The 15,877-nt window shown below is 41.8% G+C and overlaps 1 protein-coding gene across 2 annotated transcripts in view; it reads left to right on the top strand.

Moving 5' to 3' along the window:
- Nucleotides 1-28: 28 nt before the first annotated feature.
- Nucleotides 29-15,877, top strand: part of LOC115373539 (lysophosphatidylcholine acyltransferase 1) — a 45,588-nt gene continuing 29,739 nt past the window's right edge. For both annotated transcript variants that reach the window (XM_030071996.1, XM_030071997.1), the window contains exons 1-3: nucleotides 29-520; nucleotides 9,831-9,970; nucleotides 12,012-12,226. In XM_030071996.1, coding sequence (XP_029927856.1) covers nucleotides 398-520; nucleotides 9,831-9,970; nucleotides 12,012-12,226 — 478 coding nt within the window. In that variant the 5' untranslated portion in view covers nucleotides 29-397. The remainder of the gene's footprint in view (nucleotides 521-9,830; nucleotides 9,971-12,011; nucleotides 12,227-15,877) is intronic.

The raw sequence follows: 15,877 nt of genomic DNA on the forward strand, positions 1-15,877 counted from the left end.
TACGGAGGATGGACTCGACGCATGCGCCCGGCCGGAGGAGGAGGAGGAGGAGGAGGAGGAGGAACCGTTGCTCCGTTAGCATCCCGAGCTAGCGGACTAGTGTGGCAGCCAGCAGTACTGCGCACTGTAGGTAGAAAAGCTATCGGCGACTTCAGATATCCCCTGCTAATCCCTCGGCCATCCCTCCACCGTCTCCGGGAAAGGAAGATAACGTAAATAATCTGCGCTGCCACCGGAATTAGCCCGCGTGCAAGGCAGACAAGGAAAGCTGCGTTGCGTGCGAACATTTCCCCCCTTTCCTTTCGCTTCCTTTTCTTTCCTTGCAGGTAGAAATATTCTCCTCGCTGTTTTCGAGTATCCGCGTTGCTGTTGCATCCTTGAATAGTTTGCTGCGAGGATGAGGTTGCCGACGAGCAGACAGTGTGCGGTGGAAGGAGAAGGGAAGAAGATGGACCAGGCTCCCCCGTTCAGAAACCCTTTTGTGCATGTATTGAAATTCACCCCTCTGGAGAAGGCAAAGGTAACGTTATGCCTTGGAAACAGCCAAGTGGGTTACTATTTTATACCGTTTTAATTGCCTGTGACACCTAATCAATGTAATGCTTGATTCTCGGTCAGGAGGATGTCACCGTTATTCAACTTGAGCAATTTTCTTCACTGCATGTCAGTCAGTCCAGCTAATGTTAGCTAGCTAACGTTAGCTACATACATGTTGCTCCTCTGCCTTGCAGCCGCGCTTTAATTGTGCTGCCAAGTCTTGAAAGTCTTTTAAATTATTGTTTGTCTAACCGGAGCGTCAGCATTTATTTAGTGAACGGATAGTGCCCGCACATGAGCGTGTAAAGCGTGAAAATCAGGCCGCTTCACTCAGGAGTCCCCAAAGACTCCAGTGAGATGAAATTCAGTGAGATGGGCATGGCTGCCTGGCTGCGATTGGGCCTAGCTTGTTGCATGCTTGCTTAGCTACCAAATACAAGGATGTGGTTTCTCAGCTGTGTTTTTCCCCCCCAGGATTTCAGGTTTCCGCGGGTATACATTTCCCAACCTATTTTTCAACACATTACCCTGTTTCTCAGCTTTCCTCCCATTATTTCGAGCTAGATGCAGTAGTGATCACAAGCATGTTGCATCCTCCTCAATCAGAATCAGAAATACTTTATTGATCTCGGATTTGTAAAGTATTAAATTATTGCTAAATTAATTTAATTGCAGTGTTCAAATTCTCAAAAGAAGAATTAAATCATAACAAATAGAAAGAGATAAAAAAAAAGTGCCTTGGAAATTTGTAAATAAAAGTGTGTTCATTATGTCTAAATATGTGCATTAATCCTACAAAATATTGCAACAATAAATACAGAAATAATAAATGGAGCATGTGTCAAAAAAGTCTACCTATATACACCAGTCTAAATTCTGCCAACCAGCAGCTAACTCCTGTAGATATAGAGGGAGGGATGCAGGGATGGAAAACTGACAGTCATGTTCAGCATTTATTTTCCCCTCTCTTCAACTTACACACATTTTCCCCTGCTCTCAGAGGTGACATGTTGCTGGCAAAGACGATCAAACGGGCCAGCCACTTGACCACACCATGCAATTCACATCACAGAGCAGCTATGCATAGTAGCCACCCGTCACTGCATGTGATAATCAGATTTACAGCTTTAAGGCTTGCCTGTAAGGCGTTAACATGCATGCTGCAGCACGCGTGCAACCACCTGTTTTTATATTTTGAGCTTGATTACTCAAATGTAGCCTAAAGATGATGAAGATAATGTTTGGGGAACTGCCTGCAGGAAGTGACAAGGCACGGGATTAGTTAGGATGACTAAATGTAGTGTGATCGGTGTTGCACGTCCAAATCAATTGAAATCGTTTGTCTGTCATGCAAATATTGCAACATGTGTGGAATCACTTTGATGTTATGGTATGGCATGTAAAGCTGACGCAACATCCACCTGGTCTTTGTTTACTGGTAAGAATAGGAGTCATCCTATTCTTTCAAGCAGTGACAATTGATATCTGAGGTTCATGTGGGTTTTGTGTATGTGTGCAGTCTAAGCCATGAGATAGTCTACTTCGACCTTTCCAGCTGATAATGTAAAATAATAGCCCCTGGTTCGATGACACATATGTGTACTGTATCCTTCTGCAGATCCAGGACAGGTTTTAGAGACCTTTTGGATCCACACCCATATAGGTAAAGAAATGCTAGTATATCACAGGAGCAGATTTCTGTTGAATGGCAAAGCCTTGGTTTTATGAATGGTTCTGGCCTCGTGTAGCAGGTGCAACAGAGTATCTTCTTACTTGGAACAATAGTAACCGCTCACACCCCTCTGCTCCCTCCCAGCTCTTGTGACAGAGACTGAGAATGAGGCTGAAAAAAGTTAGGATGTCAGGTGGATCACAGTCGGGGAAATACACAGCCTGCCTTCTTGCCAGTGTAAGGGTAAAAATGTGGTTTCAGGGAGTTTTTTCATTTGTGAAATCACTAATTTTTGTTACCTGCTTGGTTGTTTAATCAGACCAATTGCAAAGCATGCCTCTGTGAAAGATTGTTCAACATAACATACATTTTATTCCCCAAGAATAACATAGGGACCCCCCCATTTGATCTTGACTATAAGGCCACAAAGGGCTGGCCACGGCTTTTTCACGTAATTTAACTCAGTCACCCTTCCCCTAAAGCAACATTTCTGTTTGTTGTGTCGCTGGCAGAAGTTGTGGGCAGGGCTGTAGTTTCATTTGAATATGCTGTGCTTTCATGTAAATGGTGTAAACAAAGTAAAGAAATCAGAGAGGAAACTTTCAAGACTTTTTTTTTCCTTACACATTTGTTTTTAAACCAAAGGTGGATGATGCAAAAATTGAATTGAGTTCCTTGGTTTTTCTGGTGTAATTGGAATCATCAGCTATCAGCGTGTTATATTGGCCTTATTTTTTCTTTTCTCTAATTATCCAAGAAAATCAGTTTTGTAGAAAAAAATAGTGTGTGTCCCTTGACAGAAGTTATGCGATTCTTAACCCATGATCTCATCAATAATATCAGGTTGTAGATTGTAAAAATGTGGTTTAATGTGCAGGTTACAGGCTGTTAGGACTGACGAGTTATAGTTGAATGGCATGGTGGCAGCATGGCATTATTTTACCAGCACAACAATTTCTGCTGTGGACAATTGCACAGAGCAGTGTTTTTAAGTGCTGAAGTGGGACCCAAAGGTAGGCCACAGCACGATTACCTCAAATTATATTGGTATCTCTTGCTTCGGGCTATGTTGTCTTTCTAAAGCCCTCCAGAGTCCCCGTGAGGAACGGTTATAGATTTTGATATAAACAGGGTAAGTTTTGTTAGATTAACCTTGGCCATGAGGGTACACTATAGGCTGTAGACAATAAAGCTGCCACCCATAAATATAGGCCAGAGGCTCAGAAGCTAATAGGCTGTAGCTGAATTAGAAACTATCCTGTTGGTGCTGTGACAATTTGGCACCGTCTCCCACAATACTGTGCAGTCGACTGTAGAACAGAGTGGAACTCAGTATGGTCATTTTACTGGTATGCTAACCTGTGGCTATTACTTCTCATTGTGGTCCAGGGCACACCTGTCAGAAACTGAAATGGGGACATAAAGGATAATGGGGAGATATCTTCCCAATAGTCCCATTAGACCATCGTCCACAGTAACTGGCTCAGGCAATGATAGCCTGAACTTTTAATCTTGATACAGTTTATTATAGTGAGGGTGCAATTTCACCCCTGGATAGTCTTTTAAATTGGTCAAAACAATTGACTGACATAGGCCTAATATGATAATATATTATAGTGTTTTTATTACTGACTTAGTGGATTAAGGAACATTCCAACTTTAATCGTTTCAGTGAGCTAATCATTAAGACGCTAGAAGTTGGAAAGGTGTCAGAAGGCAAGCTGCTAATGTTGAGGCTAATTTCAGCCTTGGTTCACCATTACGAAATCCTTATTTACGTTCCTATGTGACTTACAGGGGAAACCCTGCAGTGGGCCTTATAATCTGTGTTGGTCTTGCCAAAGCAGCACTGAGTCCTTAAGAAATTTATTTGCAGCACACAGTGTAGATAAGTGTCTCTTAAAATGTGGGTTGGCACCCAGAATGGGTCAGTGGTGTATTTCTCAATCATCCTGTGATTGGACAGCATTAAAGTAAATGGTTTGTCTGAATTTCACATTCTAGCAGTGTGTCAAAGCAAAGCCGCCTCCTACTTCCACTAGGGATGGGCATTTTCAGTGATTTCAACATTTGAGTACTTGAATTACATTATGAACAAGTAATCGATTTCTCACAAATTATATATTTTACCTTAAAAAAATAATTACGGGAGGTCCGCACTTAACGTCGGTTCCACTAGCGTTTCCAGTCGGACACGGACATCCCCGGCATGGCCTTTTGTTTACTAAAAGCAGCTTCTGGCTGTCAGAGAACATTATTACATCATAATAAATAATTTCTGTGTGTAAATGGCCAACACTGTAAACCAAGTGTGTTTCCAAATGCAGTTATTGAACAACCACAACAGGTCTGTCAATCGCGGTGTTGTAACATTCAGCTGCCAGACGTCACAGCGGTATGGACTTCTGTTCTGTGTTGCCTCACATGTCACTGTCAATCAACAGCCTAAATCATAAACACAAAGTTCAAATAAATCTAATCTTCTCCGCTCTGGTATCATCACATCGGCGTGTGCTAACAGGGCTAGCAGTTAGCTGGTGTTAGCAGGGCTAGCAAATGATGTGATGCGAGGCTGTCTGTTAGCCGTCTCCGCTGTCTTCTCCTTGTGCTTTAAGTGCATGTGGTTCAACATCGAGCTGGTATTTAGGCCTATATAATATACAAGTTTAACGCCACATATCTTGCACTGCACGTTATCGTCATCCTTTTTGTCAAAGTATTTCCAGTCATCACTCTTGCTGGTCGTGGCTGACATGGTGCATGTGATGCCAAATGAGTTGCAGCCAAAGCCAACACACTGCGCAGGTGCTCGAATAGTAAGACGTTCTCAAATACTGACATCAACAGCGAGTACTCGAGAAATCGTACCCATCCCTAACTTCCACACTTCTCAGTGTGGACTCCATTTTTGGTTTCACTTATGTGACTCTGACACTGGTATGGACAAGTGAGGAGAGAACCGGTGTTTGGGAAAGACAACATATGTTTCGTAATAAACTTTACAAATGGACTTATGCAGACCTACCAACCTCTGTCAATTTTCTGCACCCATATTTTGCAGCTACACATTTCTTTGGCAAAGTACACAGATATGAAATTCCTGCTTAACATACACAAATTAACAGTCATGCCAACCTGCCACAGATGCACCTTTTTGAATGATCAATAAAATACTACTTTTCTGGACCAGTAAATTTGGTATTATGAAGCTGGCAGTCATTGGTGTGAGTTGTGGACAGCAAACATGTTTCAGATAATTACAGTACCAGCCAGGCTTTCAGATATCAGTAGCAGCAGCCATATCTCAAACCCTCAAAACTGCCTTTTCATGCCTTCTGCACCTTGTGCAGTACTGATGTACATGTGATCAGCCACAAAGAGCTTCATATAGCCTAATAACTTAGCCAAAACCTTTAGTTGCATTTGACAGTAATTGTGAATTGAATGTTGTCATTCAGTCCAGTCTGAATGACACTGAAGCTATCAGTGTTTTTCATTGATAGCTCACATGATCCCTAATACCTCATAATTAAAAATATTGAAAACAAAATGAATAACACTGGCTTCTGTTTGTATAAAGCAGTTGAGTGGAATTATTTCTAGGCTTTTGACATTTTGAATTCTATGTTCCTATTTTAAGTAAGAAATGGCTTTTTATTAACTAATATCAAAGTAGTTACTCTACATCATAATATTATGCCGTGTCAGTGTCTTCCAAAACCAGGTTACATTGTGCAGTTTTTACTTACTCAACAATTTTTATTTATCTTATTCACCTTTCAACAGTAAAAGACAAAATTCTACATATAGGCTTGTGACTGTGTGTGTCTTTTAGACCATGAACACTAAGTGGAGAGAGCAGAAAGTTTAAAAAGGACAGCTGTTGTAGACTCAGTACCTCAAATTAACTACATCTTAATAAACACAGATACTGGTGTGCAGGGAAATGACCACATGTAAAGCTATGTTAGGCAAAATGGTATGAAACATGTGCTACACAGTTGTGGTACTCAGACTATTTTTTCAAGATCGACTGTTTGTTTAAGCTGTGTGGTGGAAGATAAACATGCCTCCTGGCGTAGCTGAGGATGACAAAACTCAGACTTAAGCAACAAACAACTTCTCCGTATGCCAGCGAGATGTTAAGTACAGATAGTTATAGCTCACAAAGGCTCCGCCCTCTGCTTGTCTCTGGGTAATGCTCTCCTCCAATCATACTCAGGAACTAGCTCTATGAAATTTATAGCAACGCAGTCGGCACCACCACTTCTGTACCGCTTGCCAAAGAGGGTTATGGATACCGACAGCTTGGTTCGCTGCCTTGTATACTCTGCACACCATGCCCACACTAGGCAGGTCATCCTCATTGGCCAACTGCATTTTTGCAAATTTCAGTGAGCTAGTCAGTGCAGGTGATTGGAGGAAAGTATTAGTATTAGTCCAGTAGTGGGCTCCACCTGTGCCTGCAGAGCTAAGGTTTCAATGATGTAACCTCCATTCTGTCTGGTATCCCACAGTGTTTTATGCCCAGACCGGTGGAAAAATTTTGTCTGTATGCCTGTATCTATTTAATATGGCGTGGAAGGTTCCAGGTGGTTTCCCTGAGTTTCTGCATGACTTTGCAAACAGTTGCTTGAGCAGTCTCAAAAAGGGGAAGCAGTTCTTAGCACAGAGTGAATAGGAGTAACCATTTTTTATCATAACAGTGATATAACAGATTGAAAAAAACAAACAGCCATAATTAAGGATGGATAGGTGAGATAAAAGAGTATTATGTGGCTTCAGGCTGCTGTAGCTCAGTTTTCAATAGTAAAATAAGATCAAAGCAACAGATGTTGGTGATACGATGGGCCACTACTTTTGTAAAGTATTCTGATTCCTCACTTAACCCTCCCGCCAAAAAGGAGCAAAAAGGAAGCGGGTCAGTAGGACCCAGAGATGAAGGCAGCGGCAGGGTTAAGTCTGTTGGTTTGAAAATGCAATGCAGCTTTCATTTACTGCAGGTTAGTTTCAACCAGCTTTATGCATGGTAAATCTTACAACTACCATGAACGTTGCATGTTCACATTTCTTGTAATAGTCAGTGACCAGGAATAACATGAGCACCACCCATTTCTGTTCCACACCAGCCTTTGGTTCTGAGACAAAGTGGCTCCAGTCTATTTTTTACATAATTTACAGTAAGTAATGCCACCTAACCCACCTAACTTGCATTAGGCCACCGTAATGCCTATGTTCTGTTCCTCCATTCTCTTTGTGGCAAGCCTAAACTGAACAAGCTTCCTGTGCTCACATGAATTGCAGCACGCCTTTTGATACAATGCCTGAATTCACTCGACTCTTAAACTAACCTTTGTGCCTTTGTAATGACAACTCTGTTTTAATTCTACGTGACATTTCTTGCATTCTTGCGCTTTGGGCCCCAATAAATATTTTAACAAATGCATAATACAGTGGTTCTCAAACTTTCAGCCAGCTGCCTTTTTATCACTGAAAAAAACGACTCTGAATTGTTTGTCCTGTCTTTTGTAAAGCTGCATACTTTACCTACTGTCCTAGTAATACGCCTATTGCATTTCCTCTAAAATGAGATAGTTTGTAGACTTCTTTAAACTTATGTTTAAACTTGCTAAACTGTCAGCCAATTGCTCCCTCCAGATAACTAGCAGGATTTTGAAGACAGAGCCTGCATGCTCGCTGGTAGTAGTTGCTAACAAGTCAAATATTGACACGAGATAAGAGCTGATATCACGGAGTCAAAAAGCTGTAAAGATAAACTCACTGCTCAACTTGTTGGCACATCTTGTTGTTTATCTTTGCAGCTTTTTACTACTTTTGACCTCCTGACATATACATACACACACATGTAGCCTATAGGCTGCATGTGTCTGTATAAGTGCTTGTGTGTATATATTTACTTTTACCATTCAAACATACATTTGCTGGTGACCTCATTCTTTTTTTTTTTCTTGTGGACTACAGTTTTAAAACAAAGATTGTTTTCATTCATTGACTCATTCAGATATATTATCCAGTATGAAAAATTTATGCTAATTAAAGTCCTCATGAAATGACCTCACATGGTCTCTACTTCTTGTAAAGTATCTTAAATGGTGACCCTTCACAAATATTTGAACATCCTCTCTCATCCTCCTTATCCCCTCAAATAAAATTTTGTTTCGCTCCCAAGCTGATATCCTATTGGTTTGCACTTCTGAATGATCCTTCCCTGTACTAGGCTATGTCCCACCCAGACATCCTGTTTTGACAGGAGCTAAAAAAAAAAAAAGAAAGAAAGAAAGAAAAAAATAAAGAAAATAAGAGTCCATTTTTGGGGTCATTAATACAAATGAATATGTGAAATAATCACTTCTTTGCCACATGATGCCATCATTTATTCACTCCTCTCATATGTGTTCTTCTCATATTAAATGTTGATAGTTTTTTGTCTCAGATCCTATCCTGTTTGAGGTAGCTATATATTTTTTTCTCTTAACTGCCCTTGGTAGTGTTGATGAAGACTGCTATTCCCATACATTACTTTACACTCTTAATTCTTGTCTTGTTTCTCAACTTAGGTCTAGTCACCTTGCTATCCATTTAGCCTTTCACTTCTCACAGATAGTTGATGGCACTTAGCACCATTTGACCTCTCATCACAGTGCTTATCCACATTCTGTCCGTTCACCCATAGGGCCCTATTTTCATGGGTGGCAAAAACAATTGCAAGTAACACTATGACCAATTGGTATTTCGGTGACCTGTAAACACTTTGCCTGTTCATGTGGTATTTTCATGCTTGTGCACTAGGCTTAGCGCAAAGGTGAGGCATGGTGCACCAAAATGAGAGATTTATTTAAATGAGGAAATGCAAGCCGAGATGTGCTATTTTGGTTAAAATAAAGAAAAAATAAAAAAAATGAAGTCACTGCGATAAAACTCCTGAGGATCACGTCTGATCTCAGTGCGACGTCAAGCTGTCATTCCTGCAGTCTTACAAGGTGTAACTGTGTGGCTGTTAGGAGACATAACATGGCTCAGTATGCAGTGTATTATACCAAGAACTCAGCAACAACATAGATTCACCAATATGTTGCTGCTGTCAAGGATAGGAATCATTGTGAAGCAAACATTTTGTATCCTCAAAATGTGTTTTAGATGCTTGGACAAGTCAAGGCACATTACAATACAGAGCTTAGAGAGTCAGTGTGTACCTTTTGGCATGCTGTGTTTTGTACAGCATCCTGCATGTAGTGTGCAGGATGCCAACATAACTTTTCAGAGGAGACATTATAAATGTTAAGGTAGAGAGAGGCTGAACTGAATGTGGTGATGGTGGAGCAGGCCAACTTGATTGAGCAAGTGAGTTTGGATACGCCCTCACTGACCGTGTGCTAGGAGGCAGCGCTTAGCACTGGCCATTGCGATTGCGGAGCTATTTTTTTTTTTTTTTTCCCAGTTGTCTTTCCTGTTTTCTTTTAATTTCTCAGTGACACTTGTTCTAGGACTTCTCCACAAATTTTGACTCACGATCATATCCAAAGCACATGTATTCAGTTGGATTTTCTGGATTTGTCCCTTTAAATCTTTTCCATATCTCTGTTTTCCTAATCTCTTACAGATAGCCTTAATGACAGTCACACTATTCCCCATTCGTCTTCTCATCGCTGCATTCATGATGCTGCTGGCGTGGCCCTTTGCCTTCCTGGCCTCAGTGGGACGCTCCGAGACCACCGTCGAACCCCAGTGCCTCTGGAGGAGGTGGGTGCCATTGTGCGCATGATTGTAGGCTTGTTATTTGTTTCATTATACTTTGGTTATTATGGGACTTTAAAGCGAGATCCTCCTTTTCTTTCTTTTTTCTTTTCTTTTCAAGAACTCTCTTGAACTCTGAGCATACAGTGTTTCATTCTGATCTGAACAAAGATTTAGCAGACCTTGGACGGCCGCAAATAGTGTTCAGCTTCTTGCTATGCACACTTACGGTCCTAGTCTCAAGAGTGTGTTATTGAGACTCACCACTGATGGGTTGAGGCACAGCTGGGTCTCTGCCTTTACACTTGCACTGAATCCCACCCCAAATATCACAGATGGGGAGGAACAAGATTGACAAGTAGGCAGTTATGAAGATATATTCTTTGTCCAGGTTGTTTAGGATTCATTCTTGCATCCTGTGGGATCAGCATTCAAACACACTCATCAACCAAGTCATTAGTTCTCAGATAATCTCAGCTGACAGCCAGAAGTGTTTAGATATAGGGATGCCACAACATAAACCAGGTTTTGAACTTGTGGCATGAAAGGTATCTGGCTCATAGCTCCAACTAAACCCCCAGAGTGAAATGCTACAACGACCCAATTTATACAGGAACAGAAGGTCTGAGACCGTAGTTACCGTCTCAGTAGGAAAGCAATTCTATCTACTCAAAAAGAGTGACATTTTTATTTAACATCGAGGCGCGTGGTATCAATATTTATTTCTTAAGAAAGAGCTCCCATCTTCTCCAGATACTGAGATTGCCTCAGAGATGTCCCAACCTGCCAGGTATTCATTACAAATCTGTTTAGATCTGGCAATTGGAGAGGCCATGGCATGTGTGGGACTAAATCCTGGTGTTAAAGAAATTACCATTGAAATATGGAACCACCTTAGGGGAAAATGTTCTTGTATATTGGCCTTGTAAAATGGCCTCAGTTGCAACCGCTCTTCTTTGCTTATGCTTTTTGTTCACATTGGCATGTGCTGTCATCATTTTCCAGACTTTCCATATTATACATTTCCACAGTCATTGGAACAGGAATGTCAATCTTAAATGTAAAGCCAAAATAAATCCAGATATTGCTTTAGTGCAGTAAGCCTTTTATTTCACTATGTGCATAATTCTGCCTCCCACAAGAAAGCTTTGTGTGGTTGAGCAAACAGTTATTTTACCAAGTGCATGCGTTCTTGAAATGTTATAAAGTGTTTGAAATGGTTGTCATGGTTCCAGTGGTCATCATGAAATTTACTCACACCACAGAGGAATTGAGAAAAGTTTGTGCCAAAATTAATCTTATGGGCTGGAGACAGAGGGGAGCCATGGCTGTCAGTAGCCTTCCTTCTTCATAAATTATCACACATACATACACCTTCCGTCACACACTGATGACACTGACACCCAATGATCCAGATCGTCCGTGGTTCCAATGGCTTAGCATTGCATTTTCGCTGTTAAAGTCTCTTTTGCTGTCTCATTCTTATCACCTCAAACTTGCTCTGATTCCTCTCTATCTCCCCCTTTTTTCTCTCCCCATTCCATGTAGATTGCTCCCTCCTTTAATTAATACACCCCTGTGGAAATATTTGTTACTCCACTGTGTCACCTTAACTTGTTTGAAGATGCACAGTGTTACATCTTGTAATTTTTAATTCCTTGGCCAGCAGTTGCCAAATAAAAAGAGTAAGAACTGTTGTGTGTATAGGTCAGATACTAGATGCTGTTAAGTTTCTTATTTGTTACCATTACAGCCAGTATGGATAATGGATTCATTGCTTTGACTGTTCAGACTTGGATATAAAAGTATACCATTAGTTTGGGGTCATCGGACAAAAATAAAAGATGTCATTCAATTAGATGCTGAGTTTCCTTTAGAAAGATCTAAGATTGCTCTATGTCTGATTAGACAGAAAAATGTCTCATTAAATTGCTGATTTTCAAGATTACCAATATGTTATTCTAGCCCACTGTGATTGTCGGTTGTTAGTTCATTCTTATCTACGATTTAACTGAAAAATCCCTTGCGCACACACCCTCTTTTCCAGACTGGTGGACATAGTTCTGAGGACCATCATGCGGGTCATGTGGTTCGCTGGAGGCTTCCATTGGATGACAGTGAAAGGTCGAAGAGCACTGCCTGCAGAAGCTCCAATCATCACCCTGGCACCCCACTCATCTTACTTTGATGCCATCCCTGTCACCATGACAATGGCCTCTATTGTCATGAAAGCCGAGAGCAAGGATATACCCCTCTGGGGCAGTAAGTGACCAATATACACACAAACATACGCATACACAAGCACACAAAATGGTACACTGAAACTATGACAATGACCTGCTGGAAGGAAGTGAACCAGCAAGCTGAACAGAAACATCACTGATGTTTCGTCAAAAGCAGGTTCAGAGCATTCTTGTTAAGTTTTGTGATATGACAGGGTCATAGGGCAGGGGGATATGGACAAAAACAAATAATTGTCTGACCTAATACCTCACTGTTGACATTGTCACAGTGTTATAAGGGTGACTAATTGTGCTTTCATGAGATATTTACAAGCAAAAGATTTTTGATAAACAATCACAAATAATGGCTGTGTCCGAAATCACTCCCTAACCACTATATAGTGCACTATATAGTGATTACGCCATTTTGTAGGGGTGTCCGAATGTCTAGTGATTATTTATGTTCACTATATAGTCCACTAGATGTATCCCACAATCCACCGCAAAATGTAGTGAACATCCGATGGTCACTAACCAGGCAATATATCCCATCATGCATTGCGGAACGGCGCCGAACAACGGCGAAGTCGTGTCCGAAACGGTCCACTATTGAGTTCACTACATAGTCCACTACATTGAATTCCCTATATAGTGAGTAGGGAGTAGTGAGTGAGTGAGTGATTTCGGACACAGCCAATGTGTATGTAATGATCAAGCAGGTAAAGGCAAAAAAATAAAATAACAGCTAGAACACCCTAATTTCTGAATATTGTATCCCTGCACTGTAATGCAGCCTTTAAAACAAGGAAAGCATCTCAGTTTCCAAGATTCCAGTTTCCAAAATCCTAGACAACATTTAGTCTCATCTGAAGGTGTCGATATATTATTAATTTATCACACAGCAGATATGGATTTTAGTCCAGTCATTTTATGAAAAAACCTAGGACAAACTGCAAGAGAAGCAAACTCAACTGATTTTGTATCCTTAGTATGTCCTGAGTGAGGGGAAAAAGAAATCCCATTGGTGGAAAGTTTCGAAAATCACCTATATGACCATATAATACCACAAAACACCCTTTTTAACACACAGGTGAAAGGGGTTCAAAATTTTACTTTCAGATATCACTAGAAAAATTCACAAGTTGATTACACACACAAAGACAAGAAAAAAAGTCAATTACAAGTTCTTTGAATTATTCTGTTTACACATGCATATCACACATTATCTGATTTGATATGCGCTAATTGGAATAAATGCCAAGTTACTATAAACTGCGAGGCTGCGAAAGGTGAACCGCGTTATAGCGAGGGACAACTGTATTCCTTATTAGTGCATATCAAATCAGATAGTCAGTTTTACACTTTAAACCCAGGAGCCCACAGGCGGCTCTTGAATCCACTTCACTCCTTCAAACCAAACCAGAGAGTTTAAAAACTGATACTTTGGACTGTGAATATTTTTTTTTTTTTTTATGTTTTTATTTTTATTTTTTATTATTTTTTTTTTGAGGTGGGTTGGGGTTGTGGATAGTGTGTGTGGGAGTGGGGGGGTGGGAGTAGTGTGTGTGGTGGGTGGGGGGTTGTGGATGCTGTGTTTGGGGTGGGAGGTGATTGCAAAGGGGAATGGACTGACATGTAATGGATGTGTGTGTGTGTGTGGTGGGGTGGGGTTTTACTCCTTCCTCCTCCTTCGAGGAGTCAGGAACTTGATGACTCTTTCCACCCATCTGCGAATCTTAGACTTCTTTTTTTTGCGAGGCTTTTCCTCGTCTCTGTCTCCAGAGTCGACGCCTGACGCTTTGCTGCAGTGGAGGGCCTCCTTCTGCTCCTCCTTTTCCTCCTCCTCCTTCTCCTCCTCCTCCTTCTCCTCTGCACTCAGCTCAGTCTTCATTTCTGCATCCTCGTTCTGGAGCATGTCAAGCTGGCTGAGGACCCTCTTCTTCTCCTCCTCCTCTGCACTCAGCTTTGTTTCCAGCTCCCCAATCTCTGAGTCCTTCTCCTTGATGAGGGATTCCAGCTTCCCGATTGTCTGGAAAAGGCACTTCTCATCCTTCTTGGCCCTGATCAGCAGGTGCATGTCCCGCCGGGCCATGGTCTTTTGTTTCAGGATGATGTACCTTTGCCTCTCGATCTTCTCCTTGAGGCCTGAGTTCTGTGTCTCATAGAACTCCCTCGCCCTGGTCTCAGCTTCCAGTTTGCTGGAGAGCTCCTGGTTCTTCTGGATGGCCTCCTCCAATTTTTGAAGGAGAGCCTCCTCCTCCGGGTTCTGGAGGGCCACCTCTCTGGGCTCCTTCAGCTCCTGCTGGCTGCTGGAGGTCTGGCAGGTGTCCTGCTGCTCCTCCCTGCAAGCCAAGCACTTTTCAGCCTCGGAGGTCTCAGGAGTCTCAAAGGTCTCAAGGGTCTCAGGGATGCTGGAGGTCTTGGAGTTGTCAGTGTTGTGAGGAGTCTTCACAGGAGCCTTGCTGTTCTGGCAGGTGCCCTGCTCATCCAGCCTACAAGCCCAGAAGTTTTTGGCTTGAGTGAAGGAGATTTTGGAGGTCTCAGATCTGTTTGGAGTCTCTGAGATCTCAAGGGTCTCTGAGGTCTCAGGGATGTTGAAGCTCTTGGAGATCAGAGTGTTCTGGCAGGAGTCCTGCTGTTCCTCTATCCAAGTCCAGAAAATCTTAGTTTGTGCAAAGCGCATTGCGAAGGTCTCAGTGGTCTCGCAGGGCAAAGTGGTCTTGGAGATCTCAGGGGTTTCGGGCTGTCCTTGCGGCCCCTCCATGTTTTAGCTAAAGCAAGGAAGAAAAACCTTGTTTATATTGCACATTTCATTTCATGTGGAAACACAATTTACTTCACAGAGCAAGAACTACCAAGGAAGCTGCAGCCATGAAGACTGTAGCTGCTGTCCACAGTCAAACATCAGACAGATGGAAACACAGTTAAAACAGAGACATCAGATCTGTGAGGAAAAACAAGGGCTGCACTGATCCAATATCAATACTGATTAGTGAGGGGCGATATGGACTAAAAATTTTATCACGATAATTTCTGGCATTTATTGTGATAACGATAAAAGTGACGATAAAAAATATAAAACAATTCAACTCCATCTTTTTGACTACAAATCTATCACCGCATTCAGTCTTGAGAACCCCACAAATACTGCTCAAAAATAATACTTACTGTAGTCAATACGCTACTAAACTATACCAATTAAGTTTAAGTAGTACACCTGTACTGCATCCTTTGTAATCACCGCTTTTTTGCAAACTTTGCATATGACAGATGTTTGCTCCACGTCAGACTTACTGTAGCCAAACCAGTTCCAGATAATCGAGCTGGAGCCTCGTTTAGCAACGAGCTCTTCGCTATCAGCCCCGCCTTCCGCCATGCTTGTTATTGTGCTACACGTGTGAGCTGCCGGCTGCCAGCGGCGAGTGCGTTGCGCACGTAATTACGTCATCAACAGGAGTTTATCGTTATTATCGCGAGATGACATATTCTTACCGTGGGGAATTTTTTTGACGATATATCGCAAACAATAACATATCGCCCATCCCTAATACTGATATATATTGATATCAGATGTCGGTCCAATAGTGACTCAAACAGCTGGATCACCTGTTAGTGACAATGGGGCTGATCTGGGGCCAAATCATTAATTTCAGTTCTATGTTCACATGTCTACATGCGTGTACTGCGTCAT

This window comes from Myripristis murdjan, chromosome 16, assembly GCF_902150065.1.
Source record: "Myripristis murdjan chromosome 16, fMyrMur1.1, whole genome shotgun sequence".
Taxonomy (NCBI): Eukaryota; Metazoa; Chordata; class Actinopteri; order Holocentriformes; family Holocentridae; genus Myripristis; species Myripristis murdjan.